General features: G+C 57.8%; 1 protein-coding gene across 4 annotated transcripts in view; it reads right to left on the bottom strand.

Annotated features, from left to right (window-relative positions):
* Nucleotides 1–4,161: 4,161 nt before the first annotated feature.
* FRMD6 (FERM domain containing 6) overlaps nucleotides 4,162–22,501 on the bottom strand; it is a 38,604-nt gene continuing 20,264 nt past the window's right edge. For 3 of the 4 annotated variants that reach the window (XM_075029467.1, XM_075029468.1, XM_075029466.1), the window contains 13 exons: nucleotides 15,141–15,323; nucleotides 14,329–14,419; nucleotides 13,903–14,045; nucleotides 13,115–13,191; nucleotides 12,306–12,492; nucleotides 11,076–11,231; nucleotides 10,228–10,293; nucleotides 10,075–10,143; nucleotides 9,701–9,875; nucleotides 8,200–8,535; nucleotides 7,958–8,083; nucleotides 7,138–7,229; nucleotides 4,162–7,018 (listed from right to left, as the gene is read on the bottom strand). In XM_075029467.1, coding sequence (XP_074885568.1) covers nucleotides 6,734–7,018; nucleotides 7,138–7,229; nucleotides 7,958–8,083; nucleotides 8,200–8,535; nucleotides 9,701–9,875; nucleotides 10,075–10,143; nucleotides 10,228–10,293; nucleotides 11,076–11,231; nucleotides 12,306–12,492; nucleotides 13,115–13,191; nucleotides 13,903–14,045; nucleotides 14,329–14,419; nucleotides 15,141–15,239 — 1,902 coding nt within the window. In that variant the 5' untranslated portion in view covers nucleotides 15,240–15,323 and the 3' untranslated portion in view covers nucleotides 4,162–6,733. The remainder of the gene's footprint in view (nucleotides 7,019–7,137; nucleotides 7,230–7,957; nucleotides 8,084–8,199; nucleotides 8,536–9,700; nucleotides 9,876–10,074; nucleotides 10,144–10,227; nucleotides 10,294–11,075; nucleotides 11,232–12,305; nucleotides 12,493–13,114; nucleotides 13,192–13,902; nucleotides 14,046–14,328; nucleotides 14,420–15,140; nucleotides 15,324–22,501) is intronic. The other variant, XM_075029469.1, reaches the window with a different exon arrangement.

The following is a 22,501-nucleotide window of genomic DNA, read 5'->3' as shown; positions in this document are numbered from 1 at the left end:
CTCCTCGTCCTCCTCCTCCTCCTGCTGCTGCTGCTGCTGCTGCTGCTGCTCTCCTCTCCTCTTCTCTCCTTCTCCTTCTCCTCTCTTCTCCTTCTCCTCTCCTCTTCTCTCCTTCTCCTTTTCCTTCTCCTTCTCCTCCTCCTCTCCTCTCTTCTCCTTCCTTCTCCTTCTCCTTCTCCTTCTCCTTCTCCTTCTCCTTCTCCTTCTCCTTCTCCTTCTCCTCCTTCTCCTTCTCCTTTTCCTTCTCCTCCTCCTCTCCTCTCTTCTCCTTCTCCTTCTCCTTCTCCTTCTCCTTCTCCTTCTCCTTCTCCTTCTCCTTCTCCTTCTCCTTCTCCTTCTCCTTCTCCTCCTCCTTTTCCTTCTCCTTCTTCTCCTCCTCTCCTCTCTTCTCCTTCTCCTTCTCCTTTTCCTTCTCCTTCTCCTTCTCTCCTCTTCCCTCTTCTCCTTCTCCTCTCCTCTCCTCTCCTTCTCCCTCTCCTCTCCTCTCCCCTCCCTTCCCCTCCTCTCTTTTCCTTCTCTTCTCCTTCTCCTTCCCTTTCTCTTCTCCTTCTCCTTCTCCTCTCCCCTCCTTTCCCCCGTGTTTTGCAGATTTTTCCTCCTGCCCCTCACCCCGCCCCAGTCCCTCTCCCTGTCCCTGCCCATGTCCCTGCCCTTTCTGCCCCAGTCCCTTCCACCGTCCCTTGTCCCTGTCACGTCACCCCCCCCCACCGACCCCGCGCCCCACACATGCTACACACCAACCCCACAACCCTCACACCCACCCACTGTACCCCCAGTCCTGCACCCATCGCATACCCTGCACCCCACACACCCCTCCCTGCACCCACAGCCCCCCAGCACCCATCCCTGCCCTCTCCCCCCCCCCCCCAAACTCCCAGCCCCATGCCTGGACCCCTTCTGTCCCCTGAGCCCCCCAAACCCTCTTAGCACTCACACCTCTGCCCTGACCCCCCCAGCCCCCTCCTTGCCCCCCTCAAGCCTTTCCCAGTTCAAAAGTTCCCATCCCAGCCCTTACCTGCCCCTCCAGGGCACAGCTCGGGGGAACACCCAGCACTCAGTATTTTGTATTTTCTTTTTAATCGGTGTGAGCCCACATGCCCGGTTTTTAGGATTTCAGGTGGAAGATTTCGGAAAGAGCTGGTGAGCGCTGGTGGGGTTTTTATAAGGCGACCCCTTCCTCCACCTGCACCCCAAAACATCCGCAGCCAGCCCAGCTGGGTGCTCATGGCTAAACCTTCAAGTCCGCTCTCTGGAGGACTCAACAGCCCCATATTACACACATACATTGAAAATACATTAAGGTGTTCCCCGGGCAGGGGACACAGCAGAGCTGGGGTGCAGCACGACCCCTCCAAAACAAGGTGCTGCAAACCGCGCCGGTGCCCACGACGGCAGCGCCAGCACGGTGGGATGCAGCTCCCCGTGGGCGGTAGGCACGGGCATCCCGCAAAGGGCAGCGGTGGGACACCCCCCCCCCCCCCCCCCAGGGCTGGCAGCGGTGGGCAATGGGGGGGCTGCGTGTCACCCCTCCGCTGGCCAAACTCTGCAGGATTCCGGGCAGAGAGGTGCTGGCTGCCAGAAACTGGGTTTCCCCTCCCGTTTCCACAGCAACACTCGATGACTGATTTCCTTCGCTTGCCCTGCAAGCAGGGTGCTGGAGCTCAGCCCTGGCACCCCACCCTGGCACCCATAAAGTCCATACTCCTGGGATCCTGGCAATCCCCCCGGGAAGCACCCAGCACAAGGCTGGGGCTGGCAGGGTCCCCCCCCACCCCGTACTGATCCCAAACACAACGCAGGGGACGCGCGGTGCTGCATTAAATAAAAGCGTTGCATCCAATGATAATTTCGGGATGCAGAAGGTCACGCCAGCCTAAAGAGACACGGGCACACGGGGTATCTTTGTTATTATTGCCAATCAGTTGTTGGTGCCTAATTGGGATGATGTCGAAGGGTACGTCCAGCAATCCTTGTTTCGGAAGGGCTGATAAATCGAGGATGCTCTGCGAGGCGGGGACAGCCGTCACTGCTTAAGGGCAGGAGAAAGCACTGCCTGTTTTGATCCTGGCGGCAAAATTTAAGAAAAAAAAAGTATGCTACTGCAACATTTCGCTTTTTTAAGTCCATTTTTGCAGCTGGCTCCGTAAAAGCGGCATTTGCATGTTGTCGCCCTACAAATCCCAAGCCTTCGACCTGTCAGGTTGTCGCGAAACGGTGACAGGAGACGCAAAATCTGGTAGTGGAGCGACTGGAGAGGAACTGGCCCAAGCGCAGCCTTTTTTTGTGAGAGCTTAAATTCGTGAAATGGTAACGCAGAGCAGCAGAAGAGCTGCCAGCGCCGGGGAGCATCCCAGGGAAAAGGCCAGCGTGGGTGCAAGGCTGCCTGGGGACACGCCGGGATGGGAACTGGAGGACCTTTCCCCCCCCTGGGGACCTCTCCCACGGCGCGATGAAGGAGAGATGGAAGCCAAGCCATCAAATGCCTTCAAACGGAGGGGGATTAATTTAAAAGTATAGCTGGAGGTACTGGTCTTTGCTAAACGCAGCCTATGGGGAGGGGAGAGCCCCCTCCTTCTCCCCCCTGGACAGCAGGGCTGGCTCGCTCCGCAGGCTCGTGCAAAAAACCGTTCGACGTCTGGTTTTTAGGAAAATACAGGGGTTTTTATAGGCCAAGGATGAAATCTGGAGGCTATACTTAGTAGCAGACAATGCAGCCCCCCACCACCCAGAAGTCGCTCGCTCCCTCCTGCATGAGGCAATTAGCTGCCCCCAAAACGGCCGGCGTTAGCAGTAATTAGCAATTAGGCACCGAGACCCACGGTCAGCGCCCGCCTCGCTGAAGACGAAGGGCTATTTTTAGAGGACAAAAGGAAATCGCTGGTAACGTGCCATTATTTTCGGAGCCTGTAGAAAAGGCACAGGATGGTCCCCGGCACCGCTGCGCCGCGGATGCCGAGGGTGCCGGGGAAGGGGGGCAGAGGGGATACCCCAACATCTCCATCCCCATCCCTCTCCCAGGGCGTTTGGAAGAAGGATGGATGGCAAAGGCAGGGAGGCTCCAGTGCAGATCCCAGGGATGTCCCGGGCTCCTGGGGGATGGCGGAAAGCTGTTGTGGGAGGTACTGGTAACCACAGCCTTGGCTGGAGGAAATAGGTGCCAGGCTCAGCAAACCTGGCAATATCAAGAAGAAAAGAGCTGGCTAATTATGTTCCGAGGAGTTTAATTAGCGCTAGCGGCATGGGAGACGGGAAGGTGGCCCTGGGTGTTGGAAAGGGGGGAGGCTGCAGCACCAACCCTCTATCAGACACTGGAGAATCCACACGCTTCATCCAAAAACATGGACTCAGGGAAGAGAAAATGAAGAGCCTCCCCTGCCCACGTGCTTGGAGAGAGTGAGGCCTCGGGAAATCCTCACTGGGCATCTCGAGAGGAGCTCTCTCTTGGAGGCAGCAGCTCTGCCAGCATCCCTGCGCTCTGCCTGAGGCTGGATGCTGTCCCGGGCTCTCGGGCAGGATCCTGCTCGAGGTCACGTCTTTAACTAACATGGTGGAGCTTCCTCCTCTGGGGAAATTCACCCAGGTGCTGCCCCTAAATATCCATCCCACCCTCCCCAAGCGGAGCCCGCTCCAAGCAGAGGAAGAGGGAGAATAGAGGGATTAAAGGGATGGAGTGTGGCAGGCAGAGAACGGCTTCACTCATCACACTGGTGACCGCTGCCTGGCAGCCCCCGGCCCCAGCCTGGCAACAGGCTACGGCCCCCCCAGCCCGCTGCGGTCCCCGTGTCCCAGGGCCCTGCTGTCACCGTCACCCACCCAGGCTATGGGGTGATGCCTGTGCCGGGCTTCGCTGCTTTGGACACAGGGGAGCATTTTTTGGGGGGGGGGAATCATTAGGAAAAAAGCAAATCACGCCTTGCTCGGCAGCCTGGGTGCTGGAACTGGATGCTACTTTTATAGAAATCACCAAAAACCAGGATTGAAAGGATCAGTCCATCCATTCCTCCGCCCGAGGCAGGAGTTGCCTTAACCCGTTCTCCGGAGCCGAACGATGCTGGAGCAGAGAGCACAATAAATGTAAAACGCGTTCATTAAATTCATAAGCGTTTCATCACTCACTTAAGCCTGGGAGCATTTTAAATTCACCAAGAGTCAAAGTAATGCAAACAACTGTCACTTTATTGTCATTTCCAGCCGTACCGCAAAAGGCACACAACAAACTTCATTGGTACAAAATAATTTCGCTGCGGGGTTTTTTTTTTCCTATAGTTTTTCCTTGCGTTTTTCTTTCGCAACGCAGTCACTGGCTCTCCCATCGCCCCGACGGGAGGATCCTTTCACAGAAAGGACTATTTCGTTCGTGCAGACAGATAGCTCATTATTGCAGGGGGAGCGGCACGAAGGGCAGGCGGGTACGGCCACCCCGTCCCCCGCGGGACCCGCGCGGCCGCCCCGGCCACCTGCGGAATAAATGGCACCTCTGTGTCCCCCCGCTTCCCGGCTCGGCCCCGTCGGCTCCCCCGGCTCCGCTCCCGCTTGCCCAGGGGTGAGCTCCAGCGCGGCCCCCACCATCGCTCCGACCCCGGCTGGGCTGCTGCGGGTCGGGTTCGGTTGCAGGATAATGGGCTGGGGTGGGGGGGGGCCAAGAAATGCATTTCTTTACACCAGTTACCCTTTTGCTCCCTCCAACTACGTGTTTCTGCAGGGTGAGGGTCCCACGGAGGAACCCCGGGGCTCGCCGGCGGATGGGGTGCCAGCAGGACCCCCCCCATCGGGGTGCTGCAGCCCCACTGCCTCCCAGCAGAAAGAGACTTGGGATGAATTTAGGGGATTTTCCTGCCTGTACCAGCCCGTGGCAGACCCACGTTGCTGGTGCACGCACCGACCCCCCGGCACACGGGAAACCCCGCGGATGGGGGTCTGCGGTGGGGCTGCTGCTAGCAAACCCCGGCATCCCAGCCTGGGACGCGGTGTCCACAAAAGAGGCTTTTGGGGTGTTTGCTGGGGTCCCCCCGAAAACCAAAGCAGGGCACATAGCCCTGAGCCGCCGGGCAGCATCCCCCCGGCTGCGCTGGGTGGCTTTAGGGGAGATAAAGAGAGGTTTTAGGGACCACCAGCCTCCTGCTCACCCTGCCAGCGTTTGGCTACCTACATTATTTTCCCATAATATCCAGCGTCGCCGGGCGCTCGTGCCGGGCAAGACCAAGCTCTGGGTTGGGGACACGCTGTGCCGGTGCCACGGTCCCGCAGCGCAGAGCCACGGCAGTGCCCGATGCTCTCCCCTACCAGCTCCCATATCGCAATAAGACTGAGGGTTTTTTTGCACTGTGCCAATAGCTATGCTCCTTTTCTTTTGGTACCAGTTCCCTCTTCTCGGCTCCCTTCCCCAACGTTTCTTATAAAAATAAGATTGTGCTCATTTATAAAATAATAATATTTTTTTTTAAGAAAAGTTTCCAGTTAAAAAAAGGTGGTATATCAAAATATGGCAAAACTTTGGCTGTCAATAGCTAAACTCTAATTAAAAATACCGACTAAAAAGGCATTGTGCTGTGAATATTAGCTGCTGTAATGCTTTACCCTCCGGTAGCGATGGTAAATGTTACACCTGGGCAGGCTGGCTTCCCTAGGACACACTCAGAAGCCACTCTTGGGTTTTTCTAGCACATCACCATCATCCTTTAGCAGAACTATTCAAACTGTAAGAGACTTAAAGACGCATGAAAAGCCTTGGTAAAATACAACGGAGACTGCACCGGGAAGAGCCACACTCACAACGCAGTTGCATACATATTCTTCTTGAGAGGAAAGTCTGTTTTCTCACCTTAGTGCTTAGAAAAAAATATGATTGTTTATATGGTTCATTAAAGAAGAGAGGCAGATCCTTTGTATAAAAGGTATTTTAGAGCAGAAGTAAAACACAAATGGGTCTATAAGATCCAGACATATATAAACATACATACCTCGATATATTTATATATGTAATCTCTATATATCCAAAGTTTGGGATGCATTATTGCAATATCCTTACAGATGACCTATTCCTTTCCATTCTCCTTTGCTTTTGTTTTTCTTGGGTGGGTTTTTTTTTTTTTTGGTTTTGGGTCGCTCTGGCCTGACCTCCAGCACGTGGTTTTTTTGGAAGAACTGGGTTGATGCTCTGCCCCAGCAGCCGCTGGCCTTCCTCCACGGTACATCACCTGTGCCTGGAGATCCCCGGCTGGTTATTGCTTAATTCTCCCTTCCCATACTGGCCTTTAGGGTATTTACACTTCTTTGGCTTGACTTGAACACAACAGTCTGGCACTTTTCTCTCCGGCGTCGGTTGCCACCGAGCCGCCGCCGGAGCCGCCGGCAGCGCTGAGGATGGGGGCAAGAGGAGAAGAGGTCACCTCGCCACGAGGAATGAGAAAACACGAGTTGGCTTCTGCTAGCTCCGACGAGTCGCGCTTCTCGCAGTCGAAATAAGACAACTTGTGTTTGGCACTAACTCATCCGCAGAAGAAAGGATGCTTGGAGGACTGCCGGCAGGGCTCCGCCGTGCCCAGGGGTCTCCATCCCGCCCGCCGTCGGGGCGATCCTCCGAGTGCAATGGTTTCCATGACCTCGGTTTTCCAGGGAAGCGCTGCGGGGCGGGGGGAAAGGCGGCATCGACGGCCCCCGATGCTGGGCAGGGAGCCCCAGCCTTCCCCCCCCCGGAGAGCGGGCAGCCGGTCCTGCCACCCCCCGCCAGCGCTCAGACGACAAACTCGGGGACTTCGTCGTGGGTGAGATCCAAGGAGAAGTATTTGCTGGTTCTTTTGACGGGGAAGGTCTCCTGGATGTTGATGCACTGCTGGGCCAAGCAGCCGTTGCAGTAGAGCCCTTCCTCCTCCAGCCCATGGGCACAGCCGAAGGTGTAGCTCTGGGCCGTATCCTGGCAGAGGTTGGCCAGCTGTAAGAAGTCCTTCTGGTAGAGCCGAATGTCATCCAGGCTCAGGCTGTGCCGGTCCGTCGACGTCTTCGGTTTCCTGCACGTCGTCTGGGCAAAGCAAAGAGGAGGCTCAGGACCCGCCGGGGAGCCAAGGGCGTCGGGGAAACCCAAACCCTCGGTGCCGGCAGGATTTTGGGTTTCACCAAAGCTCCACCGGCACCACGTACCTGGGGTAAGGAGTCGGTGCTCTGCCCTCGCAGCTTCACCACCGTCTCCGAGGAGCTGGAGGTGGAGGAGCTGATCTCTTTCACGATAAGCCCTGCGCGGAGGAGAGAGGAAGAGGAGGGTGCGAAGGTTATTTCGAGGCTTCTCAGCTCTCTTGGGATCCGTGCCCGCCGCCCTTGGCGGCTTGCCCTTCCTTTGGGGAGAAGGCACCCTCGGCTCAATGGGGTGCCTTCACCCCAATGGCTCCGCTTGCAACCAGCTTTACCCACAAAGCATCCCAAATTTGCACCAAAATGGCATCCAAAGCCATCCCCAGGGAGCCTGGCACCCCGGAGACCTCCTAGTCGCACCCAGTATGGAGCTGGAAATGCGGGTGACTCTCTGGGCGCAGGCACAGCCCCGGAGAAGCCAGGCTCACACATGTGATAACAGCACCCGTGCTCGTGGGAACAAGCGAGGGGTTGTCATGAAAAGGAGAGCGGGGGCCAGCAGTTGAGAACATCACTAAAATTACATCCATCGCCCGCGGGCAGCTCCTGCCCTGGTATCTCCAAATAACCTGGCGTGCCTGGGCACAGCCCTCTGTGCCACGGGGCAGCTGCACGGAGCATCAGTCCTGCTCCGAGCAAAACCTGCGCCTTTCCTGGACAACCCCTTCTTTTTATAGTTTCACCAAATTTACACCATCTCTCCTTTGACCCCGCGGGCAAATGGCTGTTCCCGGCGTCCCAAATGGACGCCTCGGGCTAATTTCGCTCTGCCGACCACCGAAGGTGTGACTTGCATTGGGGAATTGGAAATAAAAAGCATCCGCCGCCTTACCCGAGTGCCCGTTGAACTTGCGCGACAGCAGCATGTCCTCCGTGATGTAGACGCACATGTCGGGGCTCACCTCCATCTCGCCAGCCTGCTCCAGCTCCCGGGGGTCATCCACCAGCATCTCGATTTCTGCAGGCGAGGAAGAGGTGGGACGAGTCATCGACGCGCGCCTTCAGAGCACCCTCCGACCCCAATGACCTGGGGAAACCCAAGCTGGAAAGCCCACGCGTAGCTGGTTATCTCACCGTCATCCTGGGAATCCTCCTCCAGCCGGTCCTTCCCACCGCTCTCCACGCCGGAGGTGTGGGAGCTGCCGTGGCTGGTCATGGAGCTGCAGGTCTTCAGCTTGCGGTGGGCGCCGGCGCCCGAGAAGCCGTCCTCGGGTCCCATCTCCCTGGGTTTGGGGTCGGTCTCGATGCCGGAGGTGTGGGAGCTGCTGTGGCTGGCGGTGGAGTGCCGGGAGAGGCGCTTGTGCCGGATGCTGCCGGCGCTGCTGCCGCTGGCCCGCGAGCGCTTCTCCAGCTGCTCCATGTCCAGGTCGAGGGTGTCGCTGATGTAGGACTCGCGGTACTGCTTCTTCTCTGCCAGGCCAGTGGCACGCCGTCGGCACGAGGCAGCCTGCCCCCCCCGCCAACCCCCCGGGGTGCCCTGGTCCCCCCCGCTCCCCAACACCGAGCACCCAGGGTCACCCCCAGCCCGGTTTGGGTGGCACGCCAGGAGTCAGCCCTGTCCCGGTGGCATTTGGGGATGGGGAGGTGGGGAGCCTCAAATTTGGTGTGCTCTGTGCCATCCCTCCAAAGGAGGAGGAGGAGGAGGAGGAAGAGGAAGCAGAGGAGAAGGAGGAGGAGGAAGAAGAGGAGGAGGAGGAGGAGGAAGAAAAAGAGGAGGAGGGAAAAAAGAGGAGGAGGAAGAAGAGGGGGAGGAGGAAGAGGAGGACAAGGAGGAGGAAGAAGAGAAGGAAGAGGAAAAAGAGGAGAAAAAAGAGGAGGAAGGAGAGGGGGAGGAGGAAGGAGGGGAAGAGAAGGAAGAAGAGGAGGAGGACAAGGAGGAGGAAGAAGAGGAGGAGGAGGAAAAAAGAGGAGAAAAAAGAGGAGGAAGGAGAGGGAGAGGAGGAAGAAGGGGAAGAGAAGAAAGAAGAGGAGGACAAAGAGGAGGAAGAAGAGAAGGAGGAGAAGGAAGAAGAGGAGGAGGAGGAAAAAATAGGAAAAAAAAAAGAGGAGGAGGAAGAAGAGGGGGAGGAGGAAGAAGAGGAGGAGGACAAGGAGGAGGAAGAAGAGAAGGAGGAGGAAGAGGAGGAGGAGGAAAAAAGGAGAAAAAAGAGGAGGAGGAAGAAGAGGAAGAGAAGGAAGAAAAGGAGGAGGACAAGGAGAAGGAAGAAGAGGAGGAGAAGGAGGAAAAGGAGGAGGACGGGAAAGAGGAAGATGAGGAGGAAGATCTTATGTTTGCACAAGGGCTTTGTGAGCTTGGAGACGGGATGCGGGGCACTGGGAAGCCCTGCACTGAGGCACTGGGAGGAACTGGGCCATCAGGGACCGCAGCAGGGCTTGTGCCCATCCCTAAGCAGGCGGGGGGGGTTGTTCCGCGAGCACCCAGCCCCGCACGGTCCAGGGGGGACGTGGGGACAGCCACCCCCCGACACGCTCCCAGCCACGGGGCTGCCGCAAGGACCACGCACTCGTACGGGCAGAAAAGCCGGGTGGGAGCCCGGCACCGGTGGGATTTGCGTCCTGGGGGGGGGTCGCCTACCCTCGTTCTCCTCCAGCTTGCGGACCTGGCGCAGGACGGGCTGCAGGTTCATGTAGAGCCGGTGGCTGCTGCTGAGCAGCTGCAGGAGGTGACGGGAGCGCAGCGGGCAGCCCGTGTAGTAAATGAGTTTTCTGGCCGAGGGCAGCCCGTCTGGCAGGATCTCAAACTTCTTACCCTACGTGGGAGAGGGGGAGACATCAGCCCCGGAAAGAAAAATACTCTAATTCTCGCCCGGTCCTGCTACAGCCCAATTATTAACCCCCCGAGCCTTCAATCGCTCCACTTGAGGTCTGTGCAACACCCCCCCATGCCCAAACCAGAGCCCAGGAGCGACGGGGGGCAGAGATGCTCTGCCTGGGGATGGTGGGACTCACCACGAACACCAGTTTCCCCACGTTCGTCCAGGGGAAGTCGTAGAGGAGCTGCTTTTCTTCGTCCAAGTTCTGCAAAAAGAGAAGGGACAGTTCCAGCTGAGGATGCCGGCCGTGGGCAGGGAGCCGAGCGGTCGTCCTCGCTCAGCCGCCTACCTGGAAGATCTGGATGCCCCGCGTCGTCAGCCCCAGCGTCAGGGAGGCGTCTACCTCCCTTTTGTCCTAAAGGGGAAAAAAAATTAGATGGTTTTAAACACATTATTTGCAGTATGAAGTGGGTAAATCTGCACCCCTCCCAGCCCAGGTATCCTCCTGTAGTCACCCCATCTCCCGTGTAGCCACATGCGGTAGGTGCCACATTAATCATAGAATCATTTATGTTGGAAAAGACCCTTAAGATCATCGAGTCCAACTGTTTAATTAACGAGGCACGCACACCACCCGGTCACATCCTCAAACATCCCCCCTGGTCTCACCCCCAGGCACCTGCCACCCCAATCACCACCCAGAAACACCCCGGCTTAAGGGTCTGGACGAACAATTTAACCTCGGAAAACTTGGAAGGACCTTCAGAAACAGACCTTGGGGCACTTTTACGCTTGAGCCCAACCTGCTCCCGCACCGGCACAGAGCTGCTGACGGTGGGGCAGCCCACCCTGCCTGCAGCAAACCAACCTCTTTGCTGGGAGACAAACCCAGCATGTATTTCTTAGGGAGAAGATACTAAAAAATAAGATCCCAGAAACCTTGTGGCCGCCTCCTCGCACGGCGGCAAACCTCTCGCCTCCCCGTAACTTCTAGAAAATGGCAGGACTATAAAAAGCTGCATCTCCCTGCCTCTGGGAGCAAAGCCCTGCCCTCGAGACCGCTCCGCTCCAGCCGGCGAGTGCCAATTCAAACGCCGCTCTTCCCAAAATACCTTAGAAATTGCTCGGCAGTTGCTTCTTTCAATAAAAAGCAACCCCAAATCCGAAACCCAGCCTGGGCTCGCAGCCGGGGCTCACCTTGTACAACCTGTAGTAGTGCACAGCTACGTCGTCCAGCCGGACGGCCTCCTTGATGTACTTGAGATGGGCTTCGGAGGCCGTCAGGGCGAACTGATCCTTGTGCATGTTTGGAACGTGCTTCAGGATGTAGTCCTTGCCCCTCTTTGCAACCACCTGTATGGAGAAGAAGAGGAGCTCGTCCAAGGGAGCTGCTCCGTGCTCGCTCGGGGCCGGTTGCCAGCCCCGGCGCTCCCGGCCAGCGGTGATTTCCAGGGAAAAGGGAAATCGGAGCAAGACGCTCCATTTTAGAGCTGCAAGTTAAAATAAAATAAATACAGCGGCCAACAACTTCTCATTGCCAGAAGGATTTCCCACCGGGAAGTAGAGCTTTGCTTGGCGTGCCCGTCCCGTGGAGCTCACACCTCCGGTGTCACCCCTGCCAGGGCAAAACCCAGAAAGCACATAAAGCGGGCAAAGGTGCCCACAACTTTATTATTAATCTTCCCCTTCCCAGCATCTGCTGGCAGCCCCAGCTGCGGGGAACCACGGGGGAGGTTCCGCTGTTTGGGGTCCAGAGGCACATCAGACGTGGCTGCGCAGCCCCTTGCCGCTCCTCTCTAATATTTACCCATCTGGTAATAAACGGACTTGGTTTTGGGTACCCTGCAGAGGCTGGTGCCATGCCCTTGCTGCGGGAAGGGGTGTCCCTGCCGTGCCGTATGGGACTGCTCCCTACTCCGCTCCTGCGCAAAGTCATCGGGACGGCATCGCCCCAGTGCCCAGCTCTGCCTGCCGGTCGGAGGTGACACGGGGCTCAGTGTCACCTCTGTGCCCTGCCTCAGTTTCCCTCCAGGACCGTCCCAGGAGCTGCTTACACCCGCAGCCGCTGCCAGCACGGAGGACACCGCTTCCCAAAGGGCTGCAAAGCCTGCACCCGACGACGGTAGGGCGATGCCGCGATGGCACGTAGCACGCGGAGAAACCTCCCTGAGCATCCCTGCAGCACGCAGGGCAATCCCCACCAGCGGTACGAGCTGCCCCAGCCACCACACCGACCCCAACCCTCCCTGCCCGCAGCTATTTGCAGCCCCGCAGTTGTCGGAGGTTATTAATAACCGGGACTAAGCCAGAGATAGGGAGGCAGCAGGAACGCCGGCCGCTCGGGAAGCCTCCGAGCAGCCCAGCATCAGCAGCCTCGTGAGCGTTCCCGCAAGCTTAGGAGCGGGGACCCCATCACGGCACGCTTACCCAGGCAGGGAAATAGGCTTCGGGCTCGAAGTACTTCCCGTAGTGTTTGTTGCGCTTAAAGTCGCCCAGGTCGGCTTGGAGGGCGAAGGCGGTGAGGAGGAAATAAGCCTCCTCGCGCAGCACGCACTGCGAGTGCAGCACTTGCTTCCGCAGGTGCCAGTAGTAGTAGTAGCGCGCCGTCCGGTCGCTGCGGAGAGCAGAGGAGAGAGGGGAGGAGAAGGGAGCCGGCGGGACACCCACCCACCCACGACCGAGACCACGGGGTGGGAGACGGCTCTGGCACCTTCCTCCCGGTGCGAGGCTCTTCAATAAAAAAAAAAAGAGCACTGGCGCTGAGTCGTTTGCTCCCTTTTCTGTGCTGAAATTTCCAGACCTCCCACAGCCAGAATAACCCCCCCGAAAGCAGCCCTGCCACTGTGTCCCCATGCACCCAAGACCCTGAAAATGTTTTTGGGTTTTTTTTTCCCAGAAACAGGACCTGCAGCTCCCATCCGGCCACAGGTACACGCGTGAATTAAAATCAGGCTGTGCCGCGGGTTAAGCTGTGACAAAATCCTAAACGCGATGGCCCCAGTCCCCCAAAAGGCTTTGTCACCGCTGGCTGGGAGCGGTGTCCCCACCTGCCCCTGCCACCCAGCCCCAACAGAAAGGACGAGTTTTTGGGTGCACGAGCAGCATCCCGCAGCATCCCGAAGCTGCGCGGCCCCAACGAGGGGTACCCGAGCCAGGGGCACCCCGGGGTGCTCCCCTGCCAGCCGTTTGCCCTGGGTGGGTGCCCACCGCGGTGGGGACGGGTGGGTGCATCCTACCTGATCAGCCTGCCGTTTTCCACGTAGTACTGCACTCGGAAGTGGATGATCATCGGGGGGCCAAACTGGTCGATCCCCTGGAACGGAGGAGATTTTCAGGGCTCCTGCGGAGACCCCGGCATCACGCCCCAGCCCTTCATCTCCGCTCACCCGGGGCCAGGTCTGTCACGGCCACCCCCTTGCCCCCCGCGGGGAAGAGTTCACTCACTAACACCAACCACAGTTTTTCCTAAATTACATTTTTGACACCTATTTTTCCCCCCAATATGCTGAACACAAAGGGGATTTGGTTTTAAAGAAGCAGGCAGCTGGGTTCGAGACCCCCAGGGGGGCTGTAGCCCCCCCACCGCTGCTGTCCCTCTCCCACCCCTCCCCAGCCCGTCACCCACCAGTCCCTGTACTGGGTGCCAAATCAGCGCCAGCACGGGACCCTTCACGCCAACCCCCTTGGCACGTTGCATTGAAATAATAAAAAGGTGTTTTGGGGGGGAAAAACCCCAAACGCTCGAATTTTAGAAACTGGAAGAAAGAGCCACCTTAAAAATTCTGCTGAAGTATAAAGAAATACGGGAGGGAAAAAAGAAAAATCACAGCCCCGGGGTGGGGAGCGTGGAGGACGCGTCCCCAGCTGGTTGCGCGCGGTGGCACTGGGGGTGACAGCCATCAGGCATCATCCGGGTTTTATTAATTTTGCACGCCCACCCTCCCCACCCCACGCTGCCTAACAGCCAAGTGCCCCCCCCCCACCGCCTCGCCCCTCGGCTGCGTTCCCGTGTCCTGGAAGTGACCTGCGATGGGGACAGAGGTGGCCTTACTGCCGTCAGCTCTCCATGCAAGACCTCACCGCTGACCTTGCTGGCCTCCTTCTTCCACTCCTTGGGGCAGTACTTGTAGAGTTTCTGGGCCAGGTCCATGTACACGTGCTCATTGTCTGGGTGGGACAGAGGTGGCATCAGCATCCCCCCCCCGGCGTGTCCCCTGCATCCCGCCAAAGCCCTGCCCTGGCCCCCCCCGACCCATCGGCGGGCGGTGTTGGTGTGGGGGTCCATAACCTCCTCGTCACCTAAATGAGAGGCCACCAAAGGGTTGGGTAAGTTGGCACCCACCTTTGGGCAAACACGCAGCCCCGGCGCGGTGGCATCGCGCCGAGCCGGGACGGCATCGGGCTGGACCGGCCACGGGCACTGACCCCACGGCGTGAGCCCCTCACTTACTCTGGATGACGCTGAGCCCGAAGAGGTGACAGTCCTTCAGCCTCAGGAGGTCACACACCTGCACCAGTAACTCGTGGCACAAAATCTTCACCTGCAAAAAAAACCCCCCACACGTGGTCCCTGCTGCATCCGTGCCCGGCTGAGCCGGGCAGGCGGCACCGAACCCCCCCGCCGGGTCCCCGAGCAGGACTGGGGGGTGACAGGCTGGGCTATGGGGCTCATTTTTCCATAGGGACAACGTGGAAGTCCCCAAAAGCAGGCTCCCACCCTGGGCTGCGGGACCAGAGCTCTCCTGGGGATGGGACGCACGGGGCAGCTCGAGAGCAGCAGGCGGTGGTGGAGACCTCGCTGCAACCAGCCCGGCGCCAGGGAGATGGTTTTGGGGGCAGAAACCAGAATATTGGGTGGTGCTGAATTAAAAAAATTGAAAAGTGGGGGAATTTCACGTTCAATGCTACATCCGAACCAGAGCCAAACCCCCTCCTGTTTATTCCCTGGGGTACAGGAGGCTGAATTGCCATCCGCAACGGATGCCGCCCCGTGGGATGGCACGCAGCAGGTCACCCGCCGAAAATCACGGCGCTGCCGGCAGCGCCTCGAGTCAAGAAGCAGCAGGAGAGCGTAAAACGCTGCCGCAGCCTTCAGAGGGAATAACTCGTGTGCATTTCTCCGGCAGGGCGAGAAGCAGGCAGGCTCAAAAGAAAAACCAGAAGCAAAACCAGAGCTTGCAAACGCACCCGGTTGCAAGCCCCCGGGTGTGATGAAAACGTCGGTGCTCAGGGGGTTTCCCCGGCCCCCCCGCGCTGCCTTACGTTGATGATGATGTTGAGGGAGTCGTCGTTGGGGAGGAAGATGCAAACGCTGCGGCGGTCCTGCATGACTCTGTTGTTGTGGAAGGTCAGTTTGTTCATCGTGGTCCGGGCTCGGGGCTCGGGGCGGGCGGCAGGCACCTCACCGGCGGGCCGGGGCGGCCTCGGTCCCCGCGGGCACCATCCCTGCGGGCGAGAAAGGGGCTGAGCCCCGTGCATGGCACCCTCGGCTTCCCGCACCCCAACGCGGGCATCCTTCCCGCCCACCACCGTGTCCCCCCAGAAGCAGGTTGTCCCCCAAAACCCCCGAGCGCACCCCACCACGGCCACCCCGCAATCCCAACCCCGGCGCCGCGGTTAGGGCAGCGCGGGATCGCGGCCGAGCCCAAAAAACCTGACCCAGCAGTTTTATTCTCCCGGCTCGGATTCAGAAAAACCTCAGGAAAGGCTTTCCTGGCATAATTAAAAAAACATAAAAGTCTATCTGCTGGGAACAAACCCGGCTCTGCCGGAGAGGAGCGGCGCGGCAGGTTTTGCTGCCGGCAGCAAAAAGGCGAGGGGCCGGTGCGGGGTCCTGCGGCAGGACCCCCTCATCCCTTTCGGCATCATTCCCCCCAGCTCCAGCTCTTTACAGGGGTTAAATAAAATAACCCAAGTGCTAACAGTGATTTGCAGGTGGGAATCGCTGTCTCTCGACATTTCCCAGCGTTCGCCTAAACCCGTACCGTACTGGGGCCGAGCAGGTGAATCCGGGGGCGAGCGGGTGAATCCGTCCTAGCGCTAACCCCAGGCAATTCTTCTTTTCAAGGGCAAATATTCCTTAAGCACTTTTTACCCCATGACCATCCCCAGGGACACAATGCACACATGACACCATGAGCAAGGATCTTTAAACTCTAAACTAGTTCACCGTTTTTCTAACCCATAGATTTATACAGTATAGCGTCTCCCTCTTCACCAAATATTTGCTTTGGTCGACATGAAAATGCCTTTGGCTTCCAAAACAGTTTAACTTGCATATTTGTACAGCAGGGAAAAAAAAGCACCCGGAGGTGACTTTGTGTTAGGTAGTTACTGGGGTTTTGCAGAAGTTGGGAAATCCAGAGGTGATGCTCTCTCCCCATGCCTCTCTGGGTTTGCAGCACTGAGGCCCCGGGCAGCTGTGCAGCGTGGCCGTGCATTGCATCCATGCATTGTGGCAGTGCATCATGGCCATGCATTGCAGCCATGCATTGTGACGGTGCATTGTGGCCATGCATTGCAGCTGTGCGTTGCAGCTGTGCATCATGGCCATGTAGTGCACCCGTGCATTGCATTTGTGCATTGTGGTTGTGCATCGTGGCCATGCACTGCACCTGCGCAATCTATTTGTGCATTGTGCCCGTGCCTCGTGACCATGCGTTGCATTTGTGCATTGCGGCCATGCATCGTGGCCGCACGTTGTGGCTGTGCATTGCATCCATGCGCCGTGGCCACGCGTCGCATCTGTGCATCGCATCTGTGCATCGCGGCCGTGCCCAGACACGATTGATCCCAACTGGGAGCAAACAGCGCAGCCGATGGATTGGTTTCAAGGTTCATTAAAAATCACAGCGGTGAACAAAACGGGGCTGAAGGTATTTGGCAAACGTCCTCGTCCCGGCCGGGTGCCCGGCAGCTCTCGTGCACCAACGCGGGGCTGGGCGTGAAGCGACTTGCGTGGGCCGTGGCGGGGAGGGTGCCACATCCCCGGCAAAGCAGCCGTGCCCCGGGACACCCTCCAGCACCCTCCGCACCCCCCTCCCACCCAAAACTCTCCAGCAGCTCCAACGGGTGCACCAGAGCATCTTCCCACCGCAGCCCCGTGGGCTACAGCCGGCTCAGAACTACAGCCACAGGCACAAACCACCCCTGATTTATTGGTAAATCCATCACCAGGGGGTTATTCTCTGCCGCCAGCACCGCAGCATCAGCATCCCTGCCATGGGAACGAGCCCGGAGCAGCCGGTCAGGAATGGGTCCCCCCTCTGCCACAGCCTCTGCACCAAGCTCTGCTCGTAGCAGGATCCCGAGGAAAACACCTTCTTAAAAACACTTGGAAATGAAACCAAGTCTTCAGGGCGCTGGCAAAAACCCCGGTGTCACAGCTCATCACCTCACTGCCTCCAAATTGCCTTTAAAAGCCAGGCAGGGGCCGGGCATCGGGCCCCACCATACAGCTTGTGTCCCCCCTGGGAGAGCTTCCCCGTGGCACCGCACTGCTCTTGGCACCCCGGGGCTGTTCATCCCCACCCCAGTCAATATATTTACCCCTCCTCCTGCAGCCTGAATTGGTCCCTGAGCATCGGGGATTAAAACCCACGAGCTGGCATCAGCGGAGCACGGGCATCGTGCGGCTCGGTGGGGACGGCACCACCGGAGCCAAAGAAAAACATCTCCCCCAGCAGCAGCTCTGCAGGACCCTACCTCCGAGAGCAAGCACGGGAGGACAAAAAAAACCCCATATGTTTTGGTATTTGTATAGAAAATGCTCCAGATCCTGCTGCTGAATGATAACGCCCCATCAGACGACCGCATAGGGCACCGTAGGGGTGGCCAGCGACTTTGCGAGACCCCCCCCTCAACTCCAAGAGCTTTCCCCGGGGCTCTGCCAGCCCTCTGCGAGCTGGAGCCGGGGCAGATTTAGCAAGTGGGCACAAAAAGCCCTTTCCAGGGCGATGTGCCTCCAGCAGCCTCGGCCAGACGCCGGCAAATTCTTTCCGAGCATCTGCTGCTCATTCCTACAATGTCAGCTTTGATTCCCCGGGACCCCGTGCCGCTGCTCTCACCGAGTCGCTTCTGCTGTGGCGCAAGCGCCGACACGAGGCATGAATATGCCCGGCTCCGAGCTGGAAAGAGCCTGGATTGCAGGGAGAGCCCCCCTGGAATACCACGCTGCGGGGAGGGAGGTGACACCGGTCACCCCACAGCCCAAGTGGGAACCTCCACCCCGGGCAGTTTTGCAAGGGGTTTTCCATCCAGAGAAAGCAAAGCCAGCTGGAAAAAACACTGGGAATGAGGACTCGGGCACGGATCAGCCTCTGCAGCGCCGGGAGATCCAGGTCTTCCAGCCACGTTTTTCCCTGCTGTAGGGAAAAGAGCGTTAAAACTCCATAGGAAGGCATTGCAAACCCCTTATGCGCCTTGTAACTCCAGGGCTACGCGGAGAAAATTCCTCGATCTGCCATGTTTTTCAGCCCAGGCTGCCGGAATATCGTCTCCCTCCCTCGTACCAACGCCACGGGATAAACCCCGTCGCAAAGCTCTGCTGTAAAGAAAACATCACGCAATAAACCTGCCGGCTGGCGCGGCTTGGAAAAGCAGCTCGGGCCGTCGCTGCTGACTCGGCGGGGGATTTATTCAGCACGGGGTCTTGCAAACACGGCCGAGGGCAGGCAGAGGCTGGGCCCGGTTCAGACGGAGGTGCCGGAGCAGCGTGCCAGGCTCTCGTCGGAAATATAAATTTGGATGCCATTCTAGGGTTGGGGATTTAACATCGCTTGAACTTGCCGGCTGAGGTGGGTTTTTCTTCCAAAGAAGCAAGAGCGCAGCTTCTGCGCACGCGAAGCGAGGCTGGTTTGCATGTGCGGCATTTCTTCCCCGCTCCGTGGATTTAATTACATTTAAAAGAAGCGGCTGAGTCTCCGTGCCCATGGTTTTGGGTCAGGTTTGTACCCCTGTGGTAGCCACCAGACCATCACAGTGCCCACCGCTCAACCCGGCCACAATCCCCAGTCCCCAGACAGATCCAGCCCCTTTCTCCATCACCCAAATTCCCTTGCCAAAATATCAATTTTTTAAAATTTCTGTCCTATCAGCCGTTTAACCCATCGTCAGGCTTTTGTTCCAGCCCTCCCAAGCCACAACAGGGGTGAGGGAAGGAATTCGGCACGGGACCCACACGTAGGCACGGGCCGTCCCGCAGCGAAAGGCAGTCCAAAGTGCAGAGCGAGATGGGAAGATGAATTCACAGGGCAGGAATTTCTTGTTTTTAAGAGTTTAGAGTCGGTTTTACCCCACATCACAGGGCGCAGGTATGCGTGAGCTGTTATTACAAGTTTTAAGGCCGTCACTTAATGCAGCTTCTACTAACCCAAAAGCTAGATTAATTCCTGCTTGTGGTTGCCCCGTAATTAAAGTTGTCTCCAATTCTTCATGAACTCAACAGTTTCCTCCTAATGAAGAGAGGCAGATGAAAGAGACCTTCACTGGGAAAAAGGACTCGGTTATAAATATTACATTACTTCATCTGCCACAAAAGCTATTTGGATGCTGGAAACTCAGCCTGGGCAGCCGGGGGCCAGCCCCACCAGCCCCACCAGCCCCAGCAGATGCCCTCGAGCACTGGAGGTGTCCAAAAAGCCTCTGCAAGGAAGGTTCCCCCAGGAGCTGGCCTGTCTCCACCTCTGCAACACTCCTCCTCTTCCTCCTCCTCCTCTTCCTCTCCTTTGGCTGCTGCAATGGGACAACAGCGACGGGCAGAGCGGGTGCTGGGGACACCCGGGGACACCCGCAAAGGGCCGAGCCAAGCGCATCATCCCCAAAATGGGATAACGGCCCCTCTGTCCCCTCCTAGTTGTGTCGCAGCTGCGATGGCAGCGAGCGCTGGGGACGAGCCCCGTAGGACATCCCATCAGGGCACGGGGAAACACGGGCCGAGCCGCGGCAGCTCGGGAAACCGCTCCCTCTCCGCATCCTCCTGCCGTGCACAGAGCTGAATCCAGCCTGGAAGCGCTGATTTCTTCCATCCGCCTGCGACCCACGGCAGAGCCGTCCCAGGCCTCTTTGTTCCCTTACTTTGGAGCGCTAAAATATAAATAAAGCAGCCCGGCCTCCGCCGAGGATGCACGCAGAAGTGGATTTTGCCTGGCACAGGCTCCAGCGAGGGAGGGACGGCGCCTGCTCTTCCTCTTCCCTCTTCTGCTATTGAACCAGCCCCTTCCATTTTATTTCCTTCCGGAAAACTTCACCCCGAGCCTTTGGGATTAGAGCAATATCTGCTAAGAGAATCCAGTTGCATCAGGACTGGGTTGAGGGGGGGGATCGTGCTCAGAACATCCCAGCTCCCCCATCTGGCTCCGGATCCTGTCCCCCCTCACCTCCTCCGCGTTCCTGGGGGCTTTAGGAACCATCCCCCAGCGTCACCAGCAACAAGCCCAAACCTCCCAGAGCTCAGGTGCCGCTCCCGGGACCGCAGGCATCATTCCGAAGGATGCACGTGGACGTGAAGCATCGCCTTTGCTCCCCCCTCCGTGGGCAGCCTGCAGCCCACACTAGCGGCAGCATCATCCGTAAATCCCTTGGGATTTGGTGGCTGCGGGATCCCTGGACCACAAAGCAGCCGTAAGGGCCAGAGTCACCATCCCGCATCCCCACGTCGCAGAGAGCACAGCCCCAAGTTTCCAAACCGTGGACATTCCTATTTCATAAACCACTCACCCACCCCAAGACGCTCTGGCCCTGGGCAAACCCTTCCTTCCCAGGGGAAAGCGCTTTTCGGAAGCCCCATCCCCAGCATCCTGCTCCCGGGCACGCTCCCGTATGTGGGATCAGCGCCCAAACCCATCCCCGCTCCGGGGAACGTGCAGCGCTTTGTGCACATGTGGAGGAAAAAGAAAAAAAAAAAAAAGGGATGCGAAGCGCTCTGCAGACAGCCGAAAGCCCAAAAACCGGCTCCATTTTATGCCGAAACGCCCGTAACCGCGCCTGGGCTATCCAGAGCCCCCGCTGCAGTCTTGTGGCGTCCTCGCCTCCAGCTCCAGATCCGGCAAAACGAAGCCAAACCAAGTTACTTTTTTTTAATCCTGGAGCGGGCAGAGGGGGATTTGTCTTCCCCTGGCGCTCTCCGCTTCTCCGGCTGGGAGAGCTCCTCGGCCACGCCAGAGCCTCCATAAACTTCCCTGCCCCGGCAGCAATGGGGAAAACCTCTTTCTTTTTGGGGGGTTTGAAAAATATCCTAAGCCCACTTTTCAGACAAGGGGAAAAAAAAAAAAAAAGCATAAAACTCAATTAAGAAGCAGGCAGATATTTTAACCACCGCCATCATTTGTGTACTCCATCTGGAGTCCAAAGGCTGCTTTTTTTTTTTAGCAGGAGGGAGCTGACATCATCTTAATTTGAAATTCACATTTATTTTTACATCTGGTCTGAATTAATCTTTTTCAGCATACTGACTTTCATGTAATGGAATAATTGCTTACAGACTCGGGGTTTAAAGAGCCTAAATAAACCCAGTTTAAAAAAAGAAACCCCTTTACAAAACGATAGTAAAAAGCCAGTACCTATAACCAAACCCCAATACGCCTTCGGGACTGGGAGTTTTAAATTAAACAACATTGCTTTCAAGCAAGAGAACTCGAATTAAACCCCGCTCTATCCAAGAATTGGAGAGGGTGAGCGGAGCCCCATGGAAAAACACCGACACAAACCAGCCGGGGAATTAGGCAGAGCAGGAAAGCTCCACATGCCGGGCTCCATCAGCGCCATGCCGAAGCATCTCTGGAAAAGGAGAGTTTGGCTTAGAGGGAAAAACATCCTCAAACATCCTCATGGCCAGAAACGCATCGGCCGTGAGCAGAAAAAAGCCAATTCAGGACTGCAAGGCCACGGCAAAAGTGGCGGGGGGCAGGGGGCACGGCGGGGCCGGGCACAGCCTTACTCCCACGTGCGAGTCAAAGGACACGGGAACACCAAGGACGGTCCTGGGAAACCTCAGCCCCGAGTTCCTCGCTGCCACGAGGGCACGATGTCAGTTAAAGGCCAATTTGAACGCTGCGTGGGTTTATCCTCGCCCCTTCGAGAACCTGGCGGGGATTCGCATCCCCGGTGGGAAACATGGAGAAGACCATTAGTGGCGCTACCAGGTACCAGCTTGCACCCCGAGCCATGGCTGACCCATGGGTGGGGGCACCCACGGACAACGGGGTCCCACGGGTGACCGCGACCGAGAAACAGGAGGATCCATGGATGAGAGGACCCGTGGGCTAGGGGACAAACAGACGATGGGACCCACGGGTGAAGGATCCCATGGGCAAGCACCACCCACAGCCAAAAGGACCAACGGGTGAGGGGACCAACAGATGAGGGGACCCACGGGTGAGGGATCCCATGGGCAAAGCACAACCCACGGGCAAGGGGACCCATGGGTGAAGGGTATCCATGGGTGAAGGGGACCCATGGGTGAAGGGGACCCATGGGTGAAGGCGACCCACGGAAACGAGATTCTTACAAAGAGAACCCAAGGGTGAGGGGACCCACGGGTGAGGGGACCCATGGATGAGGGGACCCACTGGCGAGTGTGGTCCACGGGCAAAAGGACCCACTGGCGAGTGTGACCCACGAGTGAT

This window comes from Buteo buteo, chromosome 6 (assembly GCF_964188355.1).
Source record: "Buteo buteo chromosome 6, bButBut1.hap1.1, whole genome shotgun sequence".
NCBI lineage: Eukaryota > Metazoa > Chordata > Aves > Accipitriformes > Accipitridae > Buteo > Buteo buteo.
The sequence above is the reverse complement of the archived record's forward strand: the minus strand, read 5'-3'. Positions and strand labels throughout refer to the sequence as shown.